The sequence below is a fragment of the Argopecten irradians genome, chromosome 9 (assembly GCF_041381155.1).
Source record: "Argopecten irradians isolate NY chromosome 9, Ai_NY, whole genome shotgun sequence".
In the NCBI taxonomy this organism is placed as follows: Eukaryota; Metazoa; Mollusca; class Bivalvia; order Pectinida; family Pectinidae; genus Argopecten; species Argopecten irradians.
In genome coordinates this window covers 35,901,031-35,923,114 of record NC_091142.1, presented here as the reverse complement: position 1 = coordinate 35,923,114, position 22,084 = coordinate 35,901,031, and the positions used below count along the sequence as shown (strand labels likewise).

The 22,084-nt window shown below is 37.9% G+C and overlaps 1 protein-coding gene across 1 annotated transcript; it reads left to right on the top strand.

Moving 5' to 3' along the window:
* The first annotated feature begins 496 nt into the window (after positions 1-496).
* On the top strand, positions 497-21,380 carry LOC138330735 (uncharacterized). Its single transcript, XM_069278258.1, has 17 exons — positions 497-1,648; positions 2,077-3,264; positions 3,598-3,832; positions 4,802-6,174; positions 6,448-7,129; positions 7,606-7,722; positions 8,050-8,360; positions 11,086-11,179; positions 11,626-11,809; positions 11,941-12,565; positions 12,900-13,217; positions 14,464-14,620; positions 15,065-15,248; positions 15,377-16,986; positions 17,693-18,958; positions 19,083-19,592; positions 19,858-21,380. Exons 1-17 carry the CDS (start codon positions 833-835, stop codon positions 20,121-20,123), a joined length of 9,936 nt encoding a protein of 3,311 aa, XP_069134359.1. The 5' UTR covers positions 497-832; the 3' UTR covers positions 20,124-21,380.
* The last annotated feature ends 704 nt before the right edge of the window (positions 21,381-22,084 follow it).

Here is a 22,084-nt window from a genome sequence, read left to right as displayed (position 1 = left end):
AACTCTGCATTGGGACAATGAATGTGCTGATTTCCCTGATATTTCTTTCAAAAGTTTTTACTAAGGCCAATCCCTCCGTTTGCTGTTTGATGTTCTTTCTCCCCAAGAAAACTATGTGATCCAGTATATGACCGATATTTAGACGGGAAATCGCGAAATTAATGTTTGTTATTATCAAATCAAACATTTAGATAGCGATGTTCCATACTTTATGTTTGCATAATATCCATACCGACGTAGTAGTTAGACAATTAACTCTCATCCAATCAAGAAACATTCATATGTAACGGTTAAAATATATTATTTTGATCAGCTAATAGATTAAGTAATTACATTGCAGTTGGACCTAAATTTCACTGTAATTCGCGATATTTTGGTAACGGCTTGTAACTGACTAGTTTAATGTGTCAATAACATATTCCCATTCCATATAATTATTTTCATTTTCTTTGGTTGAAAGTGCGTTACCCTTTATTTTTTAGACTATGTTTACGATTCATCGCACACGGTGGAGGTCATCTGATCTCAAAGAATATAATTTCGGACGATCATGACGAATCTCGTGGTTCCTTTCTCAAAGACACGGACCACAAAGGACTTGTGCTACCATTTTGACGATGCCCATCCTGTACACTGCCTCGAGTCTGACACCTGCGTGAGTGAACCATTAGACTAAGGAAGCCGTATCCTGACTAGCCGGAATTTCCAGGTCATCGTAAATGGATGGGAGGATCCGACCCCTGTCCCTGGAAACTTAGAATATGCGTCCGGAATTGATACATATTCGATCACTGTATATGAGGTGAAGGAAGCAGGACCGGGGCAGCTTGAAATGGACAGAACTCCTGTTGTCAATATCCACGTCAATGCCAGTCAGTCTATAGAAATTTGTATTCCAGATAACTTACCTAATCCTGCGATGTACGGAATCGTCTTAGACGTCAAAGATGTCGCCAATAACGTGAAACACGCCAGACGATTTGTGATGTTTGATAATTCGTCAGTGATACTCGCTAGAGATGGCAATCCCTTACACTCTACGACAGCAGCCGCAAGTACCGGATACAAGTGGCAAACCAACCATGGTGATCTTTGTTATTCATGGAAGGACAGGTATCACAATGACAAGTTAAAAGTCTTACTACGACCTATAAAACCAGATTACCACGGACATTTTACCGGTATATATGAACAGATATCAGGAATTCTACCAGTTTCCGGAACAGAGAACGTTGATGGAATAACTGAATTCTACTTCTCACTTTCGAATGATACCAGTATACTGTTTGTAAATGAAACGGTTCGGAACGTTACCACACAGAAGATTTGTTTGTCTCTGCCATTACAAGACGGAGAAACCTACCGGTTTGACATTGTGGCTAAAGATATCATGAATCATACATTTAGTGAACATGTATACACTCACGTAGACTCGAGCGAACCTGAGATATTCGATATTGGACTTGAGAAGGACGGATATAAATTGTTAAATGTTCACAACAGTTCTGATCTGTCCAAGATGATTCTCAAGTTTAATGCGCTGGATATACACAGTGGCTTATACTCTGTGGACTGGTCACTTGGTACATCATTCGGAGGACACGATATTGGAAATGGTTCTTTGGGAATTGCTCGTCTAGGACCGAATGTAAGTAAAGAGAAATAGCTATGTAGAAACAAATAAATACATTGTTTTATAAAAAAGATTCACAAACACAAGACTAAGAGGTGTTTTGATTTTTTAATTCAATATTTGTATTACCGCTACACAGTGCCTGGTTGAATGTACTTGGCGCCATGTATGGTAATTTTGAGTAATAACATTGGACGTTCTATGACGTCAAATATCTATGGCGTAAACAGTATTGTGGACGGTTACCATCTCAACTACAGCTGTAAAATTAGAACAGAGTCATTATAGTTAAATCAGGGATTTACTAAATGTTTCAAATACAACAATGTTATCATTAACAACTGTTTTGAAAATGTATGGATTTGAGGGCCCAAAAGTGCCCAAACCATACATAGTCCTTTGCTTTGTGGCTTAACCAATGGTGTCAACCTTACTGTTTACAGGACATCTGTCCAGAACATTCCAACTGTTACTGCCCATCCGTCGGTGTATGTGCTTATTACAACTTCTCATTGAGTTTAAATTCGCTGGTGCATCTTAATACTCACAACGGAAACCACAACCGTGTGTACCACTTCACCTTGTCGGTGACGAATGACGCCAGACTTTCCTTTGTGGAACACAAAGAGGTTTTAGCTGACGACTCTCCCCCGGCGGTGGGTGTGGTTAGCGAGGGTTCGGTCGTGGGGGAGGATATCGACTACACTAGTGAAGAGACGGTTACGGTAAACTGGGACGGGTTTATTGACCATGAGAGTGGCATTCACTCCTACAAAGTAGGGGTAGGTAACTCCTGTCTGGACAAAGACGCGTTTGGAGGTATTAATAACAGCGATGTTACCTTACATGATGAAACATCTATCATTACTACGACTTTTCAGTCCGCTCGCGTTACACTAGCCGCGGAGGGACAGTACTTTGTAACAGTTGTGGCGTATAATAACGCTATGGAGTCGTCAGATCCTGTGTGTTCAGATGGAATCGTGTTAGACAAGACTCCTCCCCTCATCACCAATGTTACTCTGAAGAGTGCGACTTCCACTGAGTGTATGGTGTGTTCTGAGGGAACAGCGTGGTACATAACGAGGAATCTGACAAAGTACAAGGTCAGTGATGGCCATTGTGATGAACTGTGTAGAAACACAACCGTAAACGAGTTCCTGTCTCTGTTACCAGTAGAAGGTCTCCAGCCATCACAAACTAAACCGTGCTTTATCAGTGACGGTCATGGTACTATCTACCTTCCAATTGACCTCATCGATCTTCAATGGGACGTTATTGATACGGGAAGTCAGATTCGTGACGTTTACATAGGCGTTGGTTCCACAGAAGACAGCAGTTTGTCTCCAGATCTGATTGACTATCACAAATCATCACATACAGACTATTACAAATCCAGGCACGTAGGTCTTAGTGACGGGGATGAGATATACATATTTGTTAAAATAACAAACAGCGCTGTCCTAACATCTACAGCGACTATCGGTCCTGTTATTGTAGACGAAACTCCTCCTGTCTGTCCAACCTCCCTACCTGTCCTTATACAAAACGGTTCCTTGTATATTTACTGGAGTGAAGGAGCTATCGCTGACGAGGAACAAAAGGAACCAATATCTACATTTTTATACCGGGTTGGTAAGTAAACATTTAACAGTAAAGTGAATTAATTAATCTGTCTACCCGCATGATATTTTGATTTGGTCTCATACTTTTCGGATTGAATGTGCGACATACAATAATTATTTTAACCTGTGATTAAGCCTTATACATATACATTTTGTTACTGCGTCCTCAAATTCTAACGTCATGTCATTCTTTGCTGACTACAAATTATGAAAATGAACTATATTACCATAGTTGCATATGCAAAAATATTACACGGACGAAATCATTATATATAAGGCGGATTTTTGGTAATAGATTTGTGTATATTTTGAAAACTGATTATGATAATTTTGTGCCAGGTCGACAAGGAGAGTACGTGTCGTTGTTCAAGCAAAATGGATGACCCAGATGCTGATACATGTGTTGTAAAAGGACAGATATGTTTAAACATTCCCTTACCCGAGTTACACGTGTATGATTCAGACTTCCAGCTCACATTTACCATCCAGCTTCACGTCTTTAACCATGCAGGGTATCACTGTACAGTAAACACAGACAACTTCCGTTTGCCTTCCCAGAATCCCCCTGGCCACGGTGTTGTTTATGACGTCTCATACGTAATGATGGTGCATACGTAAGATGGTAGACAGGACATTGATGTTTCAGTCTCGCTCGAGGAATTCTAGTGTCACGTGGGAAACATGTCCTATGACTACAAATAGGGGAGGTTCCAGGTATTTCACAGATGATACAGGATCCCTTTCCAGGAAGTTCCGAAAGGAAATTGTATTTGTAATGTACCTTTCACATTACCGTCGCTAACCGTGCGTGCTATTACCTCGGACAGGTTCAACAGACCTGCGATATCAGAATTCAATTAATTTGGACATATACTACATCGGATTCAATTTGACACAAAGAGGCTTGCCTTCGATAACCTGTGATTTACACTCATAAAATTGTGACGTCCTACTTCCTCTATCGGTAATTTGCCTATTCGCAGAATCGAATGCCAGTTTAAAAGACAGTGCCATGGCAAATAAACAGTAATAAATTATTATCAGTTTCCTTGGACATGAATTTGTTATATAGTAGTATATTTAAATAACAATTTATTGAATAAGACTATAGGTCGTTCAAGCTACATTTTATGATCATTAAATGACCTTTACAAATTGCAGATTGACACATCTTTGTATTGGACTGGAACGCAAGGGAAACTTATAAAATATTTGTTTCCCATTTTGGAAGTGGAGTTTCTTTCGCTAGCGGGAAAAAAATGGCGTTTTGCTCAAATATACGCACATTTTGTTATGCGTCCTTAAAAAAGTATTCTTTGCACATGTTTTGCTGACTACAAATTTCGAAATTTGATGACAAAGCGCACGAATATACATGTTTTGATTGGGTAAAAACGAACGGATTACATTAAATCATCTTTACGAAGGCTTCTCTATGTCATCTTGGATGAAATGGATAATGTTCATACATACAACTCACATAGCGGATTTGGTTCTAGATTTGTGTATATTTTGAAAACTGATTATGATAATTTTGTGCCAGGTCGACAAGGAGAGTACGTGTCGTTGTTCAAGCAAATGGATGACCCAGATGCTGATACATGTGTTGTAAAAGGACAGATATGTTTAAACATTCCCTTACCCGAGTTACACGTGTATGATTCAGACTTCCAGCTCACATTTACCATCCAGCTTCACGTCTTTAACCATGCAGGGTATCACTGTACAGTAAACACAGACAACTTCCGTTTGCCTTCCCAGAATCCCCCTGGCCACGGTGTTGTTTATGACGTCATACGTAATGATGGTGCATACGTAGATGGTAGACAGGACATTGATGTTTCAGTCTCGCTCGAGGAATTCTGTGTCACGTGGGAAGGTTTTTCACATGTCGGCGATATGACACACGAACTTGGTATGGGGGAGGTTCCAGGAACAGATGATACCATCCCTTTCCATGAAGTTCCGGATAGGAAATTGTATTGTGAAAATGCAACAAACCTTTCACATTACCGTCGCTATTTTGTTACCGTGCGTGCTATTACCTCGGGAGGTTCAACAGACGCGATATCAGACGGATTCACAATTATTAATCCAAGACATGTTATGACATCTCTACGTGTGTTTGATGGAAACGGCTGCACTGGAAAAATTGGAACCCCGGTCGAACGAAAATTTGGCACCGTGAATATATACACTCCCAGTAAAATAAACCTCCATATCGGTCATACCTATTCGCTGGTGTCGAATGCCAGTTTAACAATAGCAAGTGCCGAGGCCATAGTCACGGTTCATACGACCATCGATTTGGTTAATTATTATCAGTTCCTTCCACTTACCGCGAAGCCACAATTTAATGTTGCTTCAGATACCAACAGGTCGTTCAGCTTACATATCCTGAACTGCGTCTCTGATGCTGATAGTCAAATCAGTCGTGACATAGCATCTTTGTACTGGGACCAAGGGAAACTTAGTAGCTATGTTTCCCATTTTGAAGTGGAGTTTCTTTCGCTAGCGGAAGGAACAGGAGAGCCGTTAGTAATTGACTTCACAACTGTATCCGGACACTTAAATAGTTTTTCATTTGGTACTGTCAATCTGGTTAAAGGTCGCTATTTCTTTGCTTTGAGACAATGCGTAGAATATACATGTTTTGATTGGGTAAAAACGAACGGATTTGCATTAATTGATCATTTTTACGAAAGCTTCTCTATGTCATCTTGGATGAATAGAACTGGACCTGAATGTTCAGACATACAACTCACAATAGCAGACCTGCAGTGTTCTAATAGTATATCCAGGGGAATGGACAAAAGTGTTGCTATTCGTTGGGGAATTTTCCGGGACAAAGATTTGAAGATACAGTTAACTGATTGGAATTTGTACATCATTGAATCCAATAGCACTACAGTAGAGGTATGTTAAAGGTCTATTCTATCCTTATTTTATCATACATATTAATATCGCATATTAATTAACCGAAGCAATTATTTCAGACGCCTGTGAAAATGTCAAGTAAGAATGAAATCATGTCAGTTAAATATCATCTACATATGTCTCGAACAAAAATTTAAAAGAAGCGTCGCGTTTCTGACATAATTATATCTATCTAGTAACCACTTTGAATTTAAAAGTTAAGGCTGCCACATTTAGGTAAATTTCCTTAGAATACTTCTTTCCATGTTTTAGTTATCGACATGCCAGAAGCTGTCCCTGCACCCACATGTGAAGATGCAGACTTGTGTCGAGGTTTTTTGTCCTGAAGGTTCCATGGGGAGCAGGTGTGGTCCACTCATTGTAACGGAGGACCCTAACGTGTTTGATAAACACCAACTCTACGAGGTAGACTCTGACTCAGACGACATTAGACACAACACAGAATTGTTCTACGCCTCTAACATTGGGGACAAGCTTGCGTGGCTTCACGGATCAGAAATTGACTTCACTGGTAAGTCTTTCAGACCTGGCGGAGTTATTCTTGGAATGGGCGACAGAGCAATCACGTGGTATCTTCTGAGGAACAAGTACAATTTCACCCAGCCATGCGAGGTAAACCCTGATTGTGTAGCTACTGTAGAAACTGTTGGGGGGTTATCTGCCTTCCAGGGTATCAATCTAGACGTTGAGATTGTTTACTATATATGTGCCGTCACCACAATAGTTGAGGATGGTATACCGTCTGTACAAACGTGTGGGAACGGGTTTGTAGTTGATATAACCCCACCTGTTGTCGGCGATGTCATATTCACATCCGATAATGGCTTCATCACTCAGGCGTCAAGTCTAATAATACATTGGGACGGATTCCAGGATTTCGATGGATACAGAACTTTGGGATATCCATCCTCGATAGCAAGGTTTTACATATTCCGTCGGTAAGTCAAAGGATATTGGCGATATTATGGAATTGTCGGTAATTTCCTATGTGTTTACCATGCTGGTTACTTTAAACATACATTTTGCCATTAAGAATAGTAATAGGACTGGAACAAATCACTTACCAAACAATTTATCAAATGTCCTTTTTGTTAGAAAATAATCGCTTTTCTTCTAAAGATGAGAACACAAAAATGACTTTGATTTAAACATATTTTATTGTATCTGATATAAACAGTGGAATTGGCCATAAAATTTCAATTTTTGATAAATCTTTCCCTTTACATTCTACCGCCTTATTATTATTTAACACATGCAGTTATGGTAATTTACAGTTCGATTCTGGCGGCCGTAGACGCTACATGAGTATATAGCATCAGTATATCTTGATGTGTTTTTTTAAACCATACCATGACAGGAATGTATTGTTATCGTTATTTTAAATTATGATGATGACGTTTGTACTCCTAGGAAGTAATCCGTACGCTCAGGATGTTGTACCTGAAACAGACGTCGGTCTCTATCACTCCGCTAGAGTCCAAAATCCGACGCTTACTCCAGGGGTGACGTACTATGTCACAGTTACAGGTAAGTAGTCTTGACGCGTGTCGGTTCTACAATCTAAGTATTGATAGCTAAGCACAACTTATGTTTGTAAAAAACCAGTATCGCGTTGTTTTGAATTCAATAGCAAAAACTAATTTTTTATTTCATTATTTATCATTTTATTTTGTTTTTGTAATTTTCCCATAGATGAATGTTTGACATATATTCATATAAGTTTATTTTTTGTTTATTTTTTCTTTATTATCGAATTATTGCGAATGATCATCGAACCATCATAACCATATCGCAATATTTTAATATTTCAAATTCACGCTCACCTATAGTAATGAGTTTCCATTTCCATTTAAGCATTTGACCACGTTGGCCATCATACCACCGCCGTGTCGAACGGAGTAATGTTTGATAACACTCCCCCAGTTACCGGTACCATATCGGTCGGGACCTATTTAAAACAATCAGACATCGTGTCTGAGGAGATCACCGTCCACTGGACCGGAGTTCGAGATAACGAGAGTGGAATTTCTAAAACTCGTCTGGGTGTAGGATCGTCTAAACATCAGCCTGATGTAATCGACTATCGGGATTGTTCTGGAGAATTTACTTCTTTGTCCGACCTCGAGACACTACATGATGGCCACAGATATTATGTTATCCTGCTTGTAAGTAACTTGTGTTTTAAATCTGTTTATTGCTTCTGTTGATTAAACGTACCTAAGTAAATTGTAAGATATTATCTTAATCTTAGATTTTTAAAGAATTAATTTTGCTAAAAGTAATATATGTAATATAAAGAATTTGTATCACATGGCCACTTAGTGTATAAACTCGAGACCGTTATTGTGCAGTAGAGTTTGTAAGCTGACGCAGCTTATTTAGTATTGCCGAAGTTGGCAAAACACCGATTTTTTCAAGTCCGTCAATGTGTTTGAACAATGTCGTTTGTAATCTGACTTGACTTTAATTTGGGAGCCATGTGATATAACTACGCTTGATTAATCATCGATGCAAAACAAATTATGTTGTACTTGTGTTCGATGCTTACAGTAAACGACTTCAATTTGTAATGGATTAAGCCTTGACTATGTTTCTGTAGCAATGATTGAGCTAAATAATGGATAGACAATCAATCCTTAAATGTTTATATACTCCTGATCAGAGGGTACACCCGCCACCCCATCTTTAGCAGCTCGATCGTATGTTGCATAGGCACAGAGGTAATGTTTAATTTGACACCCATCATTTTTAACAAAAGTTATGAAATATGTGCCCCGGTCAAATATTTGTCCGGGTTTCAAAGATACAATTGTTAATTTAGAAAATTGTATTGAATCATATATAAATATAAATCATGTATATATTGTTTGCATTTTCCAAAATTATTAAAAACAACAATATACACGTAATGTTGTAAAATTGTAAACAATAGGTGTGTTTCTTTTAGAGTTTTAAAAAAGTAGTCCTTTTACGTTCTGCACAGAAAGTGATTTCCTTAATTCAAAGTTTTAAATGCTTACATGCAGTTATAGCCTGTATTTCTTTGGATTCGGCTAGTATTAGCGAATAGTGACCAAGCCTAGCAAGTGAGTAAATATAGGCCTATTATTGGAAAGTCGCATGTCATCAACGATTTCAGAAAACATAAACTTTTCTTCTGATGTGACCGTAAAGATTCTCCACCGCTGACAAATGGTATTTTTTCACTATAAAAAGCAGGAGTAGACGATGAAGTATTTTTCTTCAGTTACTAAACTTACTTACTTTACACCATTACCGCCATTGAAAAGTTTGAGCTTCTAATTTTACTTCAAGTTAAAAACATGAAGAATAATTAATTGCATCCCGAAAAAATCTGTTGCACTATATTCTATATTGAATGAAGAAGTATTGATTGTGCATGCACCAAAGGCAAAATAAATTATGTATTGTTATGCTTTTCTAGTGTTAATCATACCTTTATATACACGATTGGCTGTTATTGTTCAAATAATTAATATCATTTATGCTCTGTCGGTGGTGGAGCATCTTTAAGCTATGAGATATCTTGATAGGTTTTGTGCGCATCATTGTCAACACTCGTTTGTATTTAACTTCTTTGATCAGGAAATCAAACAAAGGTCATATATTCAGCGTGTATTATTCGAAGAACTATAAACATGACATCCAATTATAATGAATGTTTTTGTTGTTGTTGATGGTGTACTGTTGGTATGCTCAGTTGATGGAATAATAATGCTAGAGGCAACTTTTAGTTACATGGTTTTTATTTGATTCCATATGTATAATTATTATAGTGGATAAAGAACTGTATAACCCTATAAATCCTGACGGGAACTACAATATTTCACCGTCTACTAAAATAACATCTTCATAAAATTATTTTCCATGCTTCCTAGTGTTGGTATCTGCAGATTTGTCCTTGTGTGAAGTATCTCATAAATCTGTAGTGTCTGTAGTCTGTAGTGTAAAGAATAATTGAGCATCTTATATATATTCAATACCAGGAAGCATGAATGGATATAAAGATCACGATCACACAGTGATAACCAGGCAATGAATGAGTAACAACATCCTAGATATGAATTAACTTCCTAAATAGACTTCTAAAACGATGTTCCTGAATCAACTGCCTGAAGATATATTATGTTGTGCATATGTGTAATGACTACGACTTAACCCAAATCAAATTTTCCTGTGGCCTGGTTATACCACACAATTAGGCGAACACGTAAATAGCTTTCATCGTTATTTTTATATACTCCATCAATAGTAGTTAAATATTTTGATAATTAATGTCAAATTTAAATTACTTAAAGATTAACTTGAATATATGTCGTATGTCCCTGTAGATAATCGACAAGCGTATTATGGTGACAGTACACATTTAAAAAGTTTCGATTATTTTGTATATCCATAACTTTATCAACTCTATTCAAATTAAACATTTCAAAGTTTCAAATTCATTTTAGGACTCTTTGTTCCTAATAAATCATCTTGTTCAATCAGAAGCGTCGTTACATACTGCGACGTCATTTGTTTCTTTATGGACTGATAAAAAAGGTATAAACCCATAGAAATGCTCGTTATACGCAAATGTGTAAAATTATTTCTACCAAAATACGCCGTGTTATTTCAAATTCAGACCATTAATTGATAAATCTAGCCCAAAGTTATAGGTTCCAAAGTCATAATTGGCTTTGTTAAGTGCTGTGACGAATAATGACCCTGGCGTCAATTTTTGAAGAAAAAATGTACCTAGATCAAGTTTCAACTTTGTTACAATTTTTTATCAATTTTTAAATAAAACATATTTTGATTTTAGGCGGACATCGACTTTCAACCAAACACAACACACACTGGCTGTCACTGGTCTGGTTTTAGTGACACCCCCACTCGGGTATCAAGTATTACTCGGCGGGACTGGGGACATCCCCTCTCCTGGATGACGTCAAACCATTGTCCTTCACCGGAACAAAAACAGGTGAAAACACAAATGTAATGTTTATACAAATGTTACTAATGTGTTGCTGTAGTTGACCCAGTCAGTATGCCAGTAAAACATTTTACATTGTTATAAAACGTAATAGCATTCTTTCATGGGGATACTTTATTGGTTTTGATACTTAAGAAGCTAACACTATAAGTAAGTTAAATAAATTCTTCGTCAGTTTCATAACAGGTAACGTCGTCCTGCATCAACAGCGAATCGAAACAAAGCATGCCATACTTTGTACACGGAATAAAGACACAATATATGGAATATATCAATCTCACTAACCAGCTGTTGCATACAGGAAAACTAGAAAATTAGTTTCAATGAAAGTCAGAAAAATCGAATTGAAAATTAGTTTTATCTTATTCATTGTTATATATGAAAGCGATATCATCAACTAAGATGTTGCCATGAACTATTTTTCCTGTTTTCAGAAAGTCAATGGATATCTAACTTTATACCAGGAATGACCTACTACTGTACAGTTCAAGCGTGTAACGGAGCTGGTCTCTGTACATCTGTATCATCAAACGGCTTTATCACTGACAATTCACCGCCACTTCCGGGGATCGTCCATGTTGGTATCGATGGCCATCACTCAAGGTTCTGGCCGCATTCGTAAGTTGTCATTTTGGAAAGTGATTACAAATTTAATTAAAACTTTTCCACCTTAAAATAGAAATTTCAATGTTACGTTTCTACTACCACACTTCAAGTTTATGAGTGCAGTTTGTTTTATTCTATTTCAGGGACTCAATTCAGATGCAATGGTTTGGATTCGTAGACGTAGAATCTAAAATACAAAACTACGAAGTATGCGTCAGACACACAAATAACAGCGACTGTGATATCCTAACATTTACCAATGTGTTTCTCTCCAACACAGTCACACTTCCTGTCACCTTATCAGAACGTGTGTCACTCAGTGTAGAGGTTAGAGCTAACAACCCACTAGACATGTCCACTAGGAGTGTTTCAGACACCTTTATAGTCGATACTACGCCCCCAGTAGTATTATCTCCCCCTGTTCTAGGTAGAGAAAACACAAACACAAATGTAACAGTACAGATTGATCCCACCGTGGTGATGATGAACTGGAAATTTGAGGACCAAGACAGTCCTATTGTGAAGCAGATTATAAGAATGAGAGCTCATGCTGATGGACACACGCCTATAGAAAATGTTTATTTATCTGGAGAGACAAGTCACATAATTACTTTAGACCCTAAACACCCATTGAGGCCTTTGGTGATACTTACACTGCTGTTGTGGACAGCGTGCAATGAAGCCGGACTGTGTACATCGTCTACATCGAATGGATTACTTATCGACCCAACCCCTCCTCAGGATCATAGAACCTATACCATGGCACCTGTCTCCTAACGCAAACGAAACAAAAATCCTTTGTGAACCTGACACTGTATGGGTTCAAAGACCTCGAGTCAGAAATCAGGACTTACTACGTTACCGTAGGGAATACATACACTCGGAGATAAGTGATGGGATCCTTACTTTCATTTCATCTGAATCTGACGATGAGTCAGAGAAGTTTCAGTTGACTCTAAATGGGCGATTGCATTCTGGACAACAGATGGTATTGTCAGTATGGGCGGATAATAATGCTGGTTTGTTTAGTATATCGGCAATTACAGTAACGGTTATAGTATGAGACAATAAAAACACATTTGGTTATTTGGAAATCTTAAAGCATTCCTGTGATGCGGCATTTGCAATAAGGATTGCACATGTGCTGTTTATCTCAGAAAAAGTGTCACTCGTGGAAGTGGATGTCGATTGTACGGAAAGTAATTACACGGATGACTTTGATATGAATATCAATATTCAACATGATGGTAAATACAACGATCAAGAGGTTTTGACTTCGTCTGCTTGTATTTCCGCTGCTTGGACTGTGTCAGGGACACAGAAACATGTCATAAAGCGAATGGAATGGAGCATGGGGCAGCAAGGAATGGCTGTTGGAACAGGGATATTTGACCCACTGTTGGAAAATCTGTGGTACGACGTTGGTCAGAAAACATCTGTTACTTATTGCTTGCGCGGAGGAAAATCACTTCTTCACGACACAAAGTATGTAGTCTACGTCAGATCGTGGACATCTACGTCACACTATACTGTATTTACGTCACATCCGGTCCATATAGACAACACTGCTCCGTCTGAGAGGCGATGACTTTTAGTTACATGGTTTTTATTTTGATTCCATATGTATAATTATTATATAGTGGATAAAGAACTGTATAACCCTATAAATCCTGACGGGAACTACAATATTTTCACCGTCTACTAAAATACATTTCATAAAATTATTTCCATGCTTCCTAGTGTTGGTATCTGCAGATTTGTCCTTGTGTGAAGTATCTCATGTCTGTAGTGTCTGTAGTCTGTAGTGTAAAGAATATTTGAGCATCTTATATATTCAATACCAGGAAGCATGAATGGTATAAAGATCACGATCACACAGTGATATCAGGCAATGAATGAGTAACAACATCCTAGATATGAATTAACTTCCTAAATAGACTTCTAAAACGATGTTCCTGAATCAACTGCCTGAAGATATATTATGTATGTGCATATGTGTAATGACTACGACTTAACCCAAATCAAATTTCAAAACTGTGGCCTGGTTATACCACACAATTAGGCGAACACGTAAATAGCTTTCATCGTTATTTTTATATAACTCCATCAATAGTAGTTAAATATTTTGATAATTAATGTCAAATTTAAATTACTTAAAGATTAACTTGAATATATGCGTATGTCCTGTAGATAATCGACAAGCGTATTATGGTGACAGTACACATTTAAATGTTTCGATTATATATCCATAACTTTATCAACTCTATTCAAATTAAACATTTAAAAGTTTCAAATTCATTTTAGGACTCTTTGTTCCTAATAAATCATCTTGTTCAATCAGAAGCGTCGTTACATACTGCGACGTCATTTGTTCCTTTATGGACTGATAAAAAAGGTATAAACCCATTGAAATGCTCGTTATACGCAAATGTGTGGGTTTTTTTAAAAATTATTTCTACCAAAATACGCCGTGTTATTTCAAATTCAGACCATTATATAAATCTAGCCCAAAGTTATAGGTTCCAAAGTCATAATTGGCTTTGTTAAGTGCTGTGACGAATAATGACCCTGGCGTCAATTTTTGAAGAAAAAATGTACCTAGATCAAGTTTCAACTTTGTTACAATTTTTTATCAATATTTAAATAAAAACATATTTTGATTTTAGGCGGACATCGACTTTCAACCAAACACAACACACACTGGCTGTCACTGGTCTGGTTTTAGTGACCCCCACTCGGGTATCAAGTATTACTCGGCGGGACTGGGGACATCCCCTCTCCTGGATGACGTCAAACCATTGTCCTTCACCGGAACAAAAACAGGTGAAATCTTCAAATGTAATGTTTATACAAATGTTACTAATGTGTTTGTAGTTGACCCAGTCAGTATGCCAGTAAGACATTTTACATTGTTATAAACGTAATAGCATTCTTTCATGGGGATACTTTATTGGTTTTGATACTTAAGAAGCTAACACTATAAGTAAGTTAAATAAATTCTTCGTCAGTTTCATAACAGGTAACGTCGTCCTGCATCAACAGCGAATCGAAACAAAGCATGCCATACTTTGTACACGGAATAAAGACACAATATATGGAATATATCAATCTCACTAACCAGCTGTTGCATACAGGAAAACTAGAAAATTAGTTTCAATGAAAGTCAGAAAAATCGAATTGAAAATTAGTTTTATCTTATTCATTGTTATATATGAAAGCGATATCATCAACTAAGATGTTGCCATGAACTATTTTTCCTGTTTTCAGAAAGTCAATGGATATCTAACTTTATACCAGGAATGACCTACTACTGTACAGTTCAAGCGTGTAACGGAGCTGGTCTCTGTACATCTGTATCATCAAACGGCTTTATCACTGACAATTCACCGCCACTTCCGGGGATCGTCCATGTTGGTATCGATGGCCATCACTCAAGGTTCTGGCCGCATTCGTAAGTTGTCATTTTGGGTATATTCAAATTTAATTAAAACTTTTCCACCTTAAAATAGAAATTTCAATGTTACGTTTCTACTACCACACTTCAAGTTTATGAGTGCAGTTTGTTTTATTCTATTTCAGGGACTCAATTCAGATGCAATGGTTTGGATTCGTAGACGTAGAATCTAAAATACAAAACTACGAAGTATGCGTCAGACACACAAATAACAGCGACTGTGATATCCTAACATTTACCAATGTGTTTCTCTCCAACACAGTCACACTTCCTGTCACCTTATCAGAACGTGTGTCACTCAGTGTAGAGGTTAGAGCTAACAACCCACTAGACATGTCCACTAGGAGTGTTTCAGACACCTTTATAGTCGATACTACGCCCCCAGTAGTATTATCTCCCCCTGTTCTAGGTAGAGAAAACACAAACACAAATGTAACAGTACAGATTGATCCCACCGTGGTGATGATGAACTGGAAATTTGAGGACCAAGACAGTCCTATTGTGAAGCAGATTATAAGAATGAGAGCTCATGCTGATGGACACACGCCTATAGAAAATGTTTATTTATCTGGAGAGACAAGTCACATAATTACTTTAGACCCTAAACACCCATTGAGGCCTGGTGATACTTACACTGCTGTTGTGACAGCGTGCAATGAAGCCGGACTGTGTACATCGTCTACATCGAATGGATTACTTATCGACCCAACCCCTCCTCATCAGGGGGGGATCATAGAACCTATACCATGGCACCTGTCTCCTAACCCAAACGAAACAAAATCCTTTGTGAACCTGACACTGTATGGGTTCAAAGACCTCGAGTCAGAAATCAGGACTTACTACGTTACCGTAGGGAATACATACAGTGGGTCGGAGATAAGTGATGGGATCCTTACTTTCATTTCATCTGAATCTGACGATGAGTCAGAGAAGTTTCAGTTGACTCTAAATGGGCGATTGCATTCTGGACAACAGATGGTATTGTCAGTATGGGCGGATAATAATGCTGGTTTGTTTAGTAGTATCGGCAGGGTTACAGTAACGGTTATAGCATCAGACAATAAAAACACATTTGGTTATTTGGAAATCTTAAAGCATTCCTGTGATGCGGCATATTGCAATAAGGATTGCACATGTGCTGTTATATCTCAGAAATGTCACTCGGTGGAAGTGGATGTCGATTGTACGGAAAGTAATTACACGGATGACTTTGATATGAATATCAATATTCAACATGATGGTAAATACAACGATCAAGAGGTTTTGACTTCGTCTGCTTGTATTTCCGCTGCTTGGACTGTGTCAGGGACACAGAAACATGTCATAAAGCGAATGGAATGGAGCATGGGGCAGCAAGGAATGGCTGTTGGAACAGGGATATTTGACCCACTGTTGGAAAATCTGTGGTACGACGTTGGTCAGAAAACATCTGTTACTTATTGCTTGCGCGGAGGAAAATCACTTCTTCACGACACAAAGTATGTAGTCTACGTCAGATCGTGGACATCTACGTCACACTATACTGTATTTACGTCACATCCGGTCCATATAGACAACACTGCTCCGTCTGTAAGGAGGGGTAAATATATCATTGAGAACTCCAACAAGACATGTTCCCGTGATGTCGACTTTACCTCGACCTTGGCCACGATCAGCTCCTGTTGGACGGGAGTGTTTACCGATCCCCAGAGTGGTATCCATAGCTACCAGGTGGCATTGGGCACCATACCGGGAGGTCTGTATACCGATTGTGCATTAAATTTCAATTTTCATATATTTTATTGACAAAAAGATATTAAAATAGGAATAGTATTGGATACCAGGTATTCCGAATTTGAATATTACAGAGTTATTTGCACTTGCGGGTAGGTATTGATTGTGGCGTCATGTTTTTAAGAGCGTAAAGTCATACGTTTCGGAGAAAATGACTTGAATTGCGCTCACAAAATAATGACATAACAATCAATACCTACCCGCAAGGAAGCTAACTCTGTAATAAGCAAATACGGAATATCACATATTGGTCATTTGCCGTATTCAGGTGTCATAAACAAAATAAGCATGGAATATAATTTTATACATGGTAGGGGAAGTAACTCCCTGATGAGGAAAGATATTATCAATATTCTTATTTACTGTAACTCTTTAAATCGTCATTTTTAATCTTGTGATTCCCACATTAATAGCGACATGGTGATAAATATATTAAACAGTATGTATATTTGGTGATATAATAGATAGATTAACACTGATGATGTAGGAAATGTTTACTGTGACTAACTTGTATTTAAATAGGCACATTTTAATGTTACATATATTTGTAGATAGAGTCAAATATATTTTACTTCAGCGATATGGTTATATAATATTTCACTTTAGACCAGGCATTAGAAATTCGAAAAACCTGTGATGAATCAACATGAATTCAATATTTTTTCCAGGTGATGATCTGGTATCTAATATGAACATTGGACTTAACACATTGATGTCATGGAGTGATTTGTCTCTCTCACCAGGCACAAAGTATTACGTTACGGTCACGTGTATAAACAATGTAGGGATACAACAAAAGCTTGTCTCGGACGGCTTTGTAGTAGACAACGAACATCCATACGCAGGCATTGTATACAACACTGACCGTTACCATAACGCCCATGTACACAACTCTCGAGATATCGGGGTATCCTTCCGCGGATTCCACGACCGACATTCGGCAATAACACGATTTTCAGTCGCCTATGAAATACTAGACCAAGGCTTAGTAAAGGACAACATTGGACTGGAATTTGCAGATATAGGTTTTCAGACTTCATTTGTGTTTTACAACACATCTCTCGTTACTGGACAATGGTTTAGATTTGCAGTAAAAGCCAAAGATTCTGCAGGTTTTGAGAGTAACATCGTGTATTCCCCTCCAGCCTTGCTTGATTCTACACCACCTGTCCATGTTAAGATCAGTTCGGTGTCGGAAGTAGACAACATAACATCTGTAAACGGTACTGTGTGCTGGACAAAATATCTAGGACATCCAGGTCCAACTGTGTACAAGTTATATATTGCCTTATCGAATATGACTTCATTAAATGAGTTTGAAGTTTCCTTTGAAAACAAGAAACAGATCCACTCCGTATCATCAGAAATAGGTGGTATATATTCGGCAGCTATTTCTCTGGTCACCTCCCCGTTTTATGATGGTAACCGCTCATTATCTGTACTTGCGTATGACATACCTATAAACACAACAGTAGATGTCACCTTGTCAGTATCCGACAATATCACAGAAACAGGTCTTACGGATGATGTAGTCGCAGTCCACCAGGTGTCGCTCACAGAACTCAACATCAACACTGATATCATGGACCTGGAGAGTGGAATGAGGGAAATCTATGTTGGGGCAGGAACATCGAAAGGTGGGTTCCAATTACATCCGCTAAAACGTGTTCCCGCGTCCTATAATATACTACTTCCGGTTGAGGCACCTCATGGACAAGCCGTACACGTAACAGTTACTGCAGTAAACCAAGCCGGCACGTGGAGTCACTTTTACTCAAGCTCTCTGCTGATGGACCACACACCACCATCCATAGCAAACGCATCTATGAGCATAACCTACAAAGATTTTGGAGATCGAATTCTAACCAAAGTCAAGGTCAGGTGGGAGGTCATTGAAGATGAAAGTTCTGAAGTTGCCTGTTCTTGTGAGATAAGTAAGTAAATTTGATGTAAATGTAAAATGCTCCGTAATGTAAAACTTGGAATGAACTGATATTCATTCATTAACTTATTTCGAGTGTTTCAGAAGAATTACACGTATTTTGTAATACATTACAGGTAAAAACAAAGCAACCCGGATGTTACACTATGGTAACAGCGAAACAGAACTCGAGACACCGTTTCTGCTGATAGACCATGGCACTGATATCTCTGCACGTATCACATGTTTTAATATTGCGAATCTACAAGAGTCCACCTTGGTAGGGCCTGAAACTGTAACTTTATTTGCGCCCAATGTCAGCGATGCAAGAATTTCTTTTGACACCGCTCTGGCAACATCTTCTGGACTACCGGTAATTCAATCATCTTCCGGTGTGATGTTTTCCTGGGAAATTCCCCATGACACTTCAGGAATAAATGGCAATTCTTACAGAATCCGTCGAGGGGCTAATATTTTAACGCAATGGGAAAATACTGAGCTTCGTAATTATGCTTCGTTAGACTATGTCCTGCCAGATCAAGATGGTATTTATACCGTGGAGATTCAGGCGTGTGGTCAGGATAATATGTTCTGCCAACTAGTCAATGGAACCTTTCTGATTGCGAGGACACCACCAACTCTTACAGGTAAAAAAATAGTTTGTCTACAGGAAGGCAAATGCCATAATGGATTTTTGTATTACATTTCCTATCATTCTGATAATATGCTTTAAAGCATACAAATTATTTAGTGTGTTCTCGCGCGGAAATTAATGTTTCCGACATTACTAAAATCATTTAAGTTTTCTACCAATTGTTGAAAGTTACAATAATCTTTTAACAATTTTTATATAGATGTTTGTCACATCACCCTACATTTTGCTTATACAATGAGTTTTTATTACTTTTTCAGGACTCAGCCCATCACTTTCTAGACTTGGTGATGCTATCGTCCTTACATGGAATGGTGTCTTCAATGTTCATGCTGAACTTCTACCAAGATACACAGTGACAGTTGGTACTGACCTAGGCTTTTCGGACCTGGTGCGTCTTGTACAAACTACCGACCGTCACGTGACTTTCAAAGACTTCAAAGGAAGTGACGCATACGTTACAATCACGTGTTCCTACGTCACTGGATTATTTACAAACTTCGTCGATAAAGTGACCATGGTGTAGAACTGTTGTATTACTCGGCGCAATAAATATAGTCAAGATGTTATATCATATAGCACAAAAAAAAAAGAAAAAAAAATACTTTTCAGTAATTTAACTTTAATTAATGTTAGTTTCAAATCTACGTTTCTATAGGTCGTTAGCATAACACGAATACTACTACTTAAGTTAGGTTTGATCTAAATGTGTTTATTTCTAAGTATGATTCTGTGATGGTTTTCATTACTTTCGTTCAATTTCATTTTCAATTAGAAAAAAAATATAAATGTTTTCTGTTGACGGTATTATGGCAATTAAAAATTTGAGGTCAAATGTTACATACCAATGTTTCCATATCTACGGGTAACGTATTCGGATTTTTTTCTATTAACGTTCTTGTTCACTCGAATATTCTTCACATCCAGCAACTCCGCATTTACAAGGTAATTCACCAAAAGATATTTGGTAAGATTAACAAATCATTTCCAAGTAAGTATATATTTTGGAATTGGATGAATTGTCTCCTATTCCAACACTAGGATACCTAAACTATGACGAACGGCTTTCCTGCCCAGGTGGCGGAGTTTATTGTTCTATATTTACAATTACCACTGTTTCTGTATCGATAAACTAAGTTGGAACAGATCTGTTTATTTCCCAATAAAGTGAGTGCAGAACGTGACCCGATTCGGTGCGTATGGATACATGTAAACATTTGCGGACTTCATTTGACATTCCACAAAATCGCGTGTCAGTGTTTACAAATAACACATGTACGAGAAAATCGTTTACGCAATTTACCTCGTGCTCCATTGGGTTTATCATCTCATAAACTAAATGAAGTAAGAGGTGAATCCTTAAGTGTATATGTTCATCGGAAAAGACAGACTTCAATACTGTTTAACAGAAGACGAGAAATGTTGCGACCAGATCAGGATTCGAACTGCTCTACCAAATGAGCTACCTGGTCACCGATGATCGACCCAGTCCAACCCCTCCAATATTCGCCCTCAAAGACATACGATACCGTTATACAACCACCGTGGGCATTTGAGTTGGGCGCAAATGTAGAGGAACAGATACAATTACACATTATTCCTGTCAAGTGCCATGAACCGCGGATCTCCAAAGTGAAAATCTACGGCTCTACTACATAGTCTGTCAGCTGAGTGACAGATATCGCATTTAACCCTGTACAAACCACATCGACCCGATCATTTTACAGCTGTACACCAACTTAATAGCTGTTACAAAATCGTTAGACATGATAAAAGAAATTGATTCCGTGGTGCTAATAGTTTTAAAGAATTGAATAGCAATTTATTTATTTATATATATTGTGACGGTCAAGTGGTCAGGACTCTATATCCTGAACCGACTTGAAAATAACCAGTGGTAGCGCGGCTACCGCCACATAAGCATTCCAGGGATAGAAGACTCTTGCCTAACTACCCTAACCATTGACGACTTAGTTACACCATGGTTTCATCTGAATAGTTCTAAAATCCTCCAAGAAACAACCAGGATTCCAAAATACAGGTACAAACTTAGACATTTATTAATAAGATACATAAAATAAAGGTTCACAATATCAGCAATATTTCACCATATCTCCAAACATACGCAAGTTTCCATTCCAACTATCTATCGGCTTCTTCATTGTAATTCAGACTTCACATCAATAAATCTAATCCAATAACAACTGAGCCTAACGTAACAGTAACAGATGCATCTTTACAAAGTATTTCCAGCTTCTCAGTACCAAATAAATTCCTAAAATTAACATGAATAATCCCATAAATCCATTCCCACATATATAAACTACATGTAACATGATACACAAACATTACAAACTCAGGAACTGAGGAAATCACCTCTCTGTCCATCGATACACACTAACAACAACAAACACAACCGACCTCGGACACAGACAGACGCAGACTGACTGGTTTCAAAGATCACGTCATCTATAGAATATTAGCACG

Excerpts from the sequence above, each read along its gene's own strand:
- LOC138330735 (XM_069278258.1), top strand. The coding sequence starts at position 833 with ATGGACAGAACTCCTGTTGTCAATATCCACGTCAATGCCAGTCAGTCT. Across the intron at positions 3,265-3,597 it reads TATCTACATTTTTATACCGG|GTCGACAAGGAGAGTACGTG; the intron begins GTTGGTAAGTAA and ends ATTTTGTGCCAG. Across the intron at positions 11,180-11,625 it reads CTTCACCGGAACAAAAACAG|AAAGTCAATGGATATCTAAC; the intron begins GTGAAAACACAA and ends TCCTGTTTTCAG.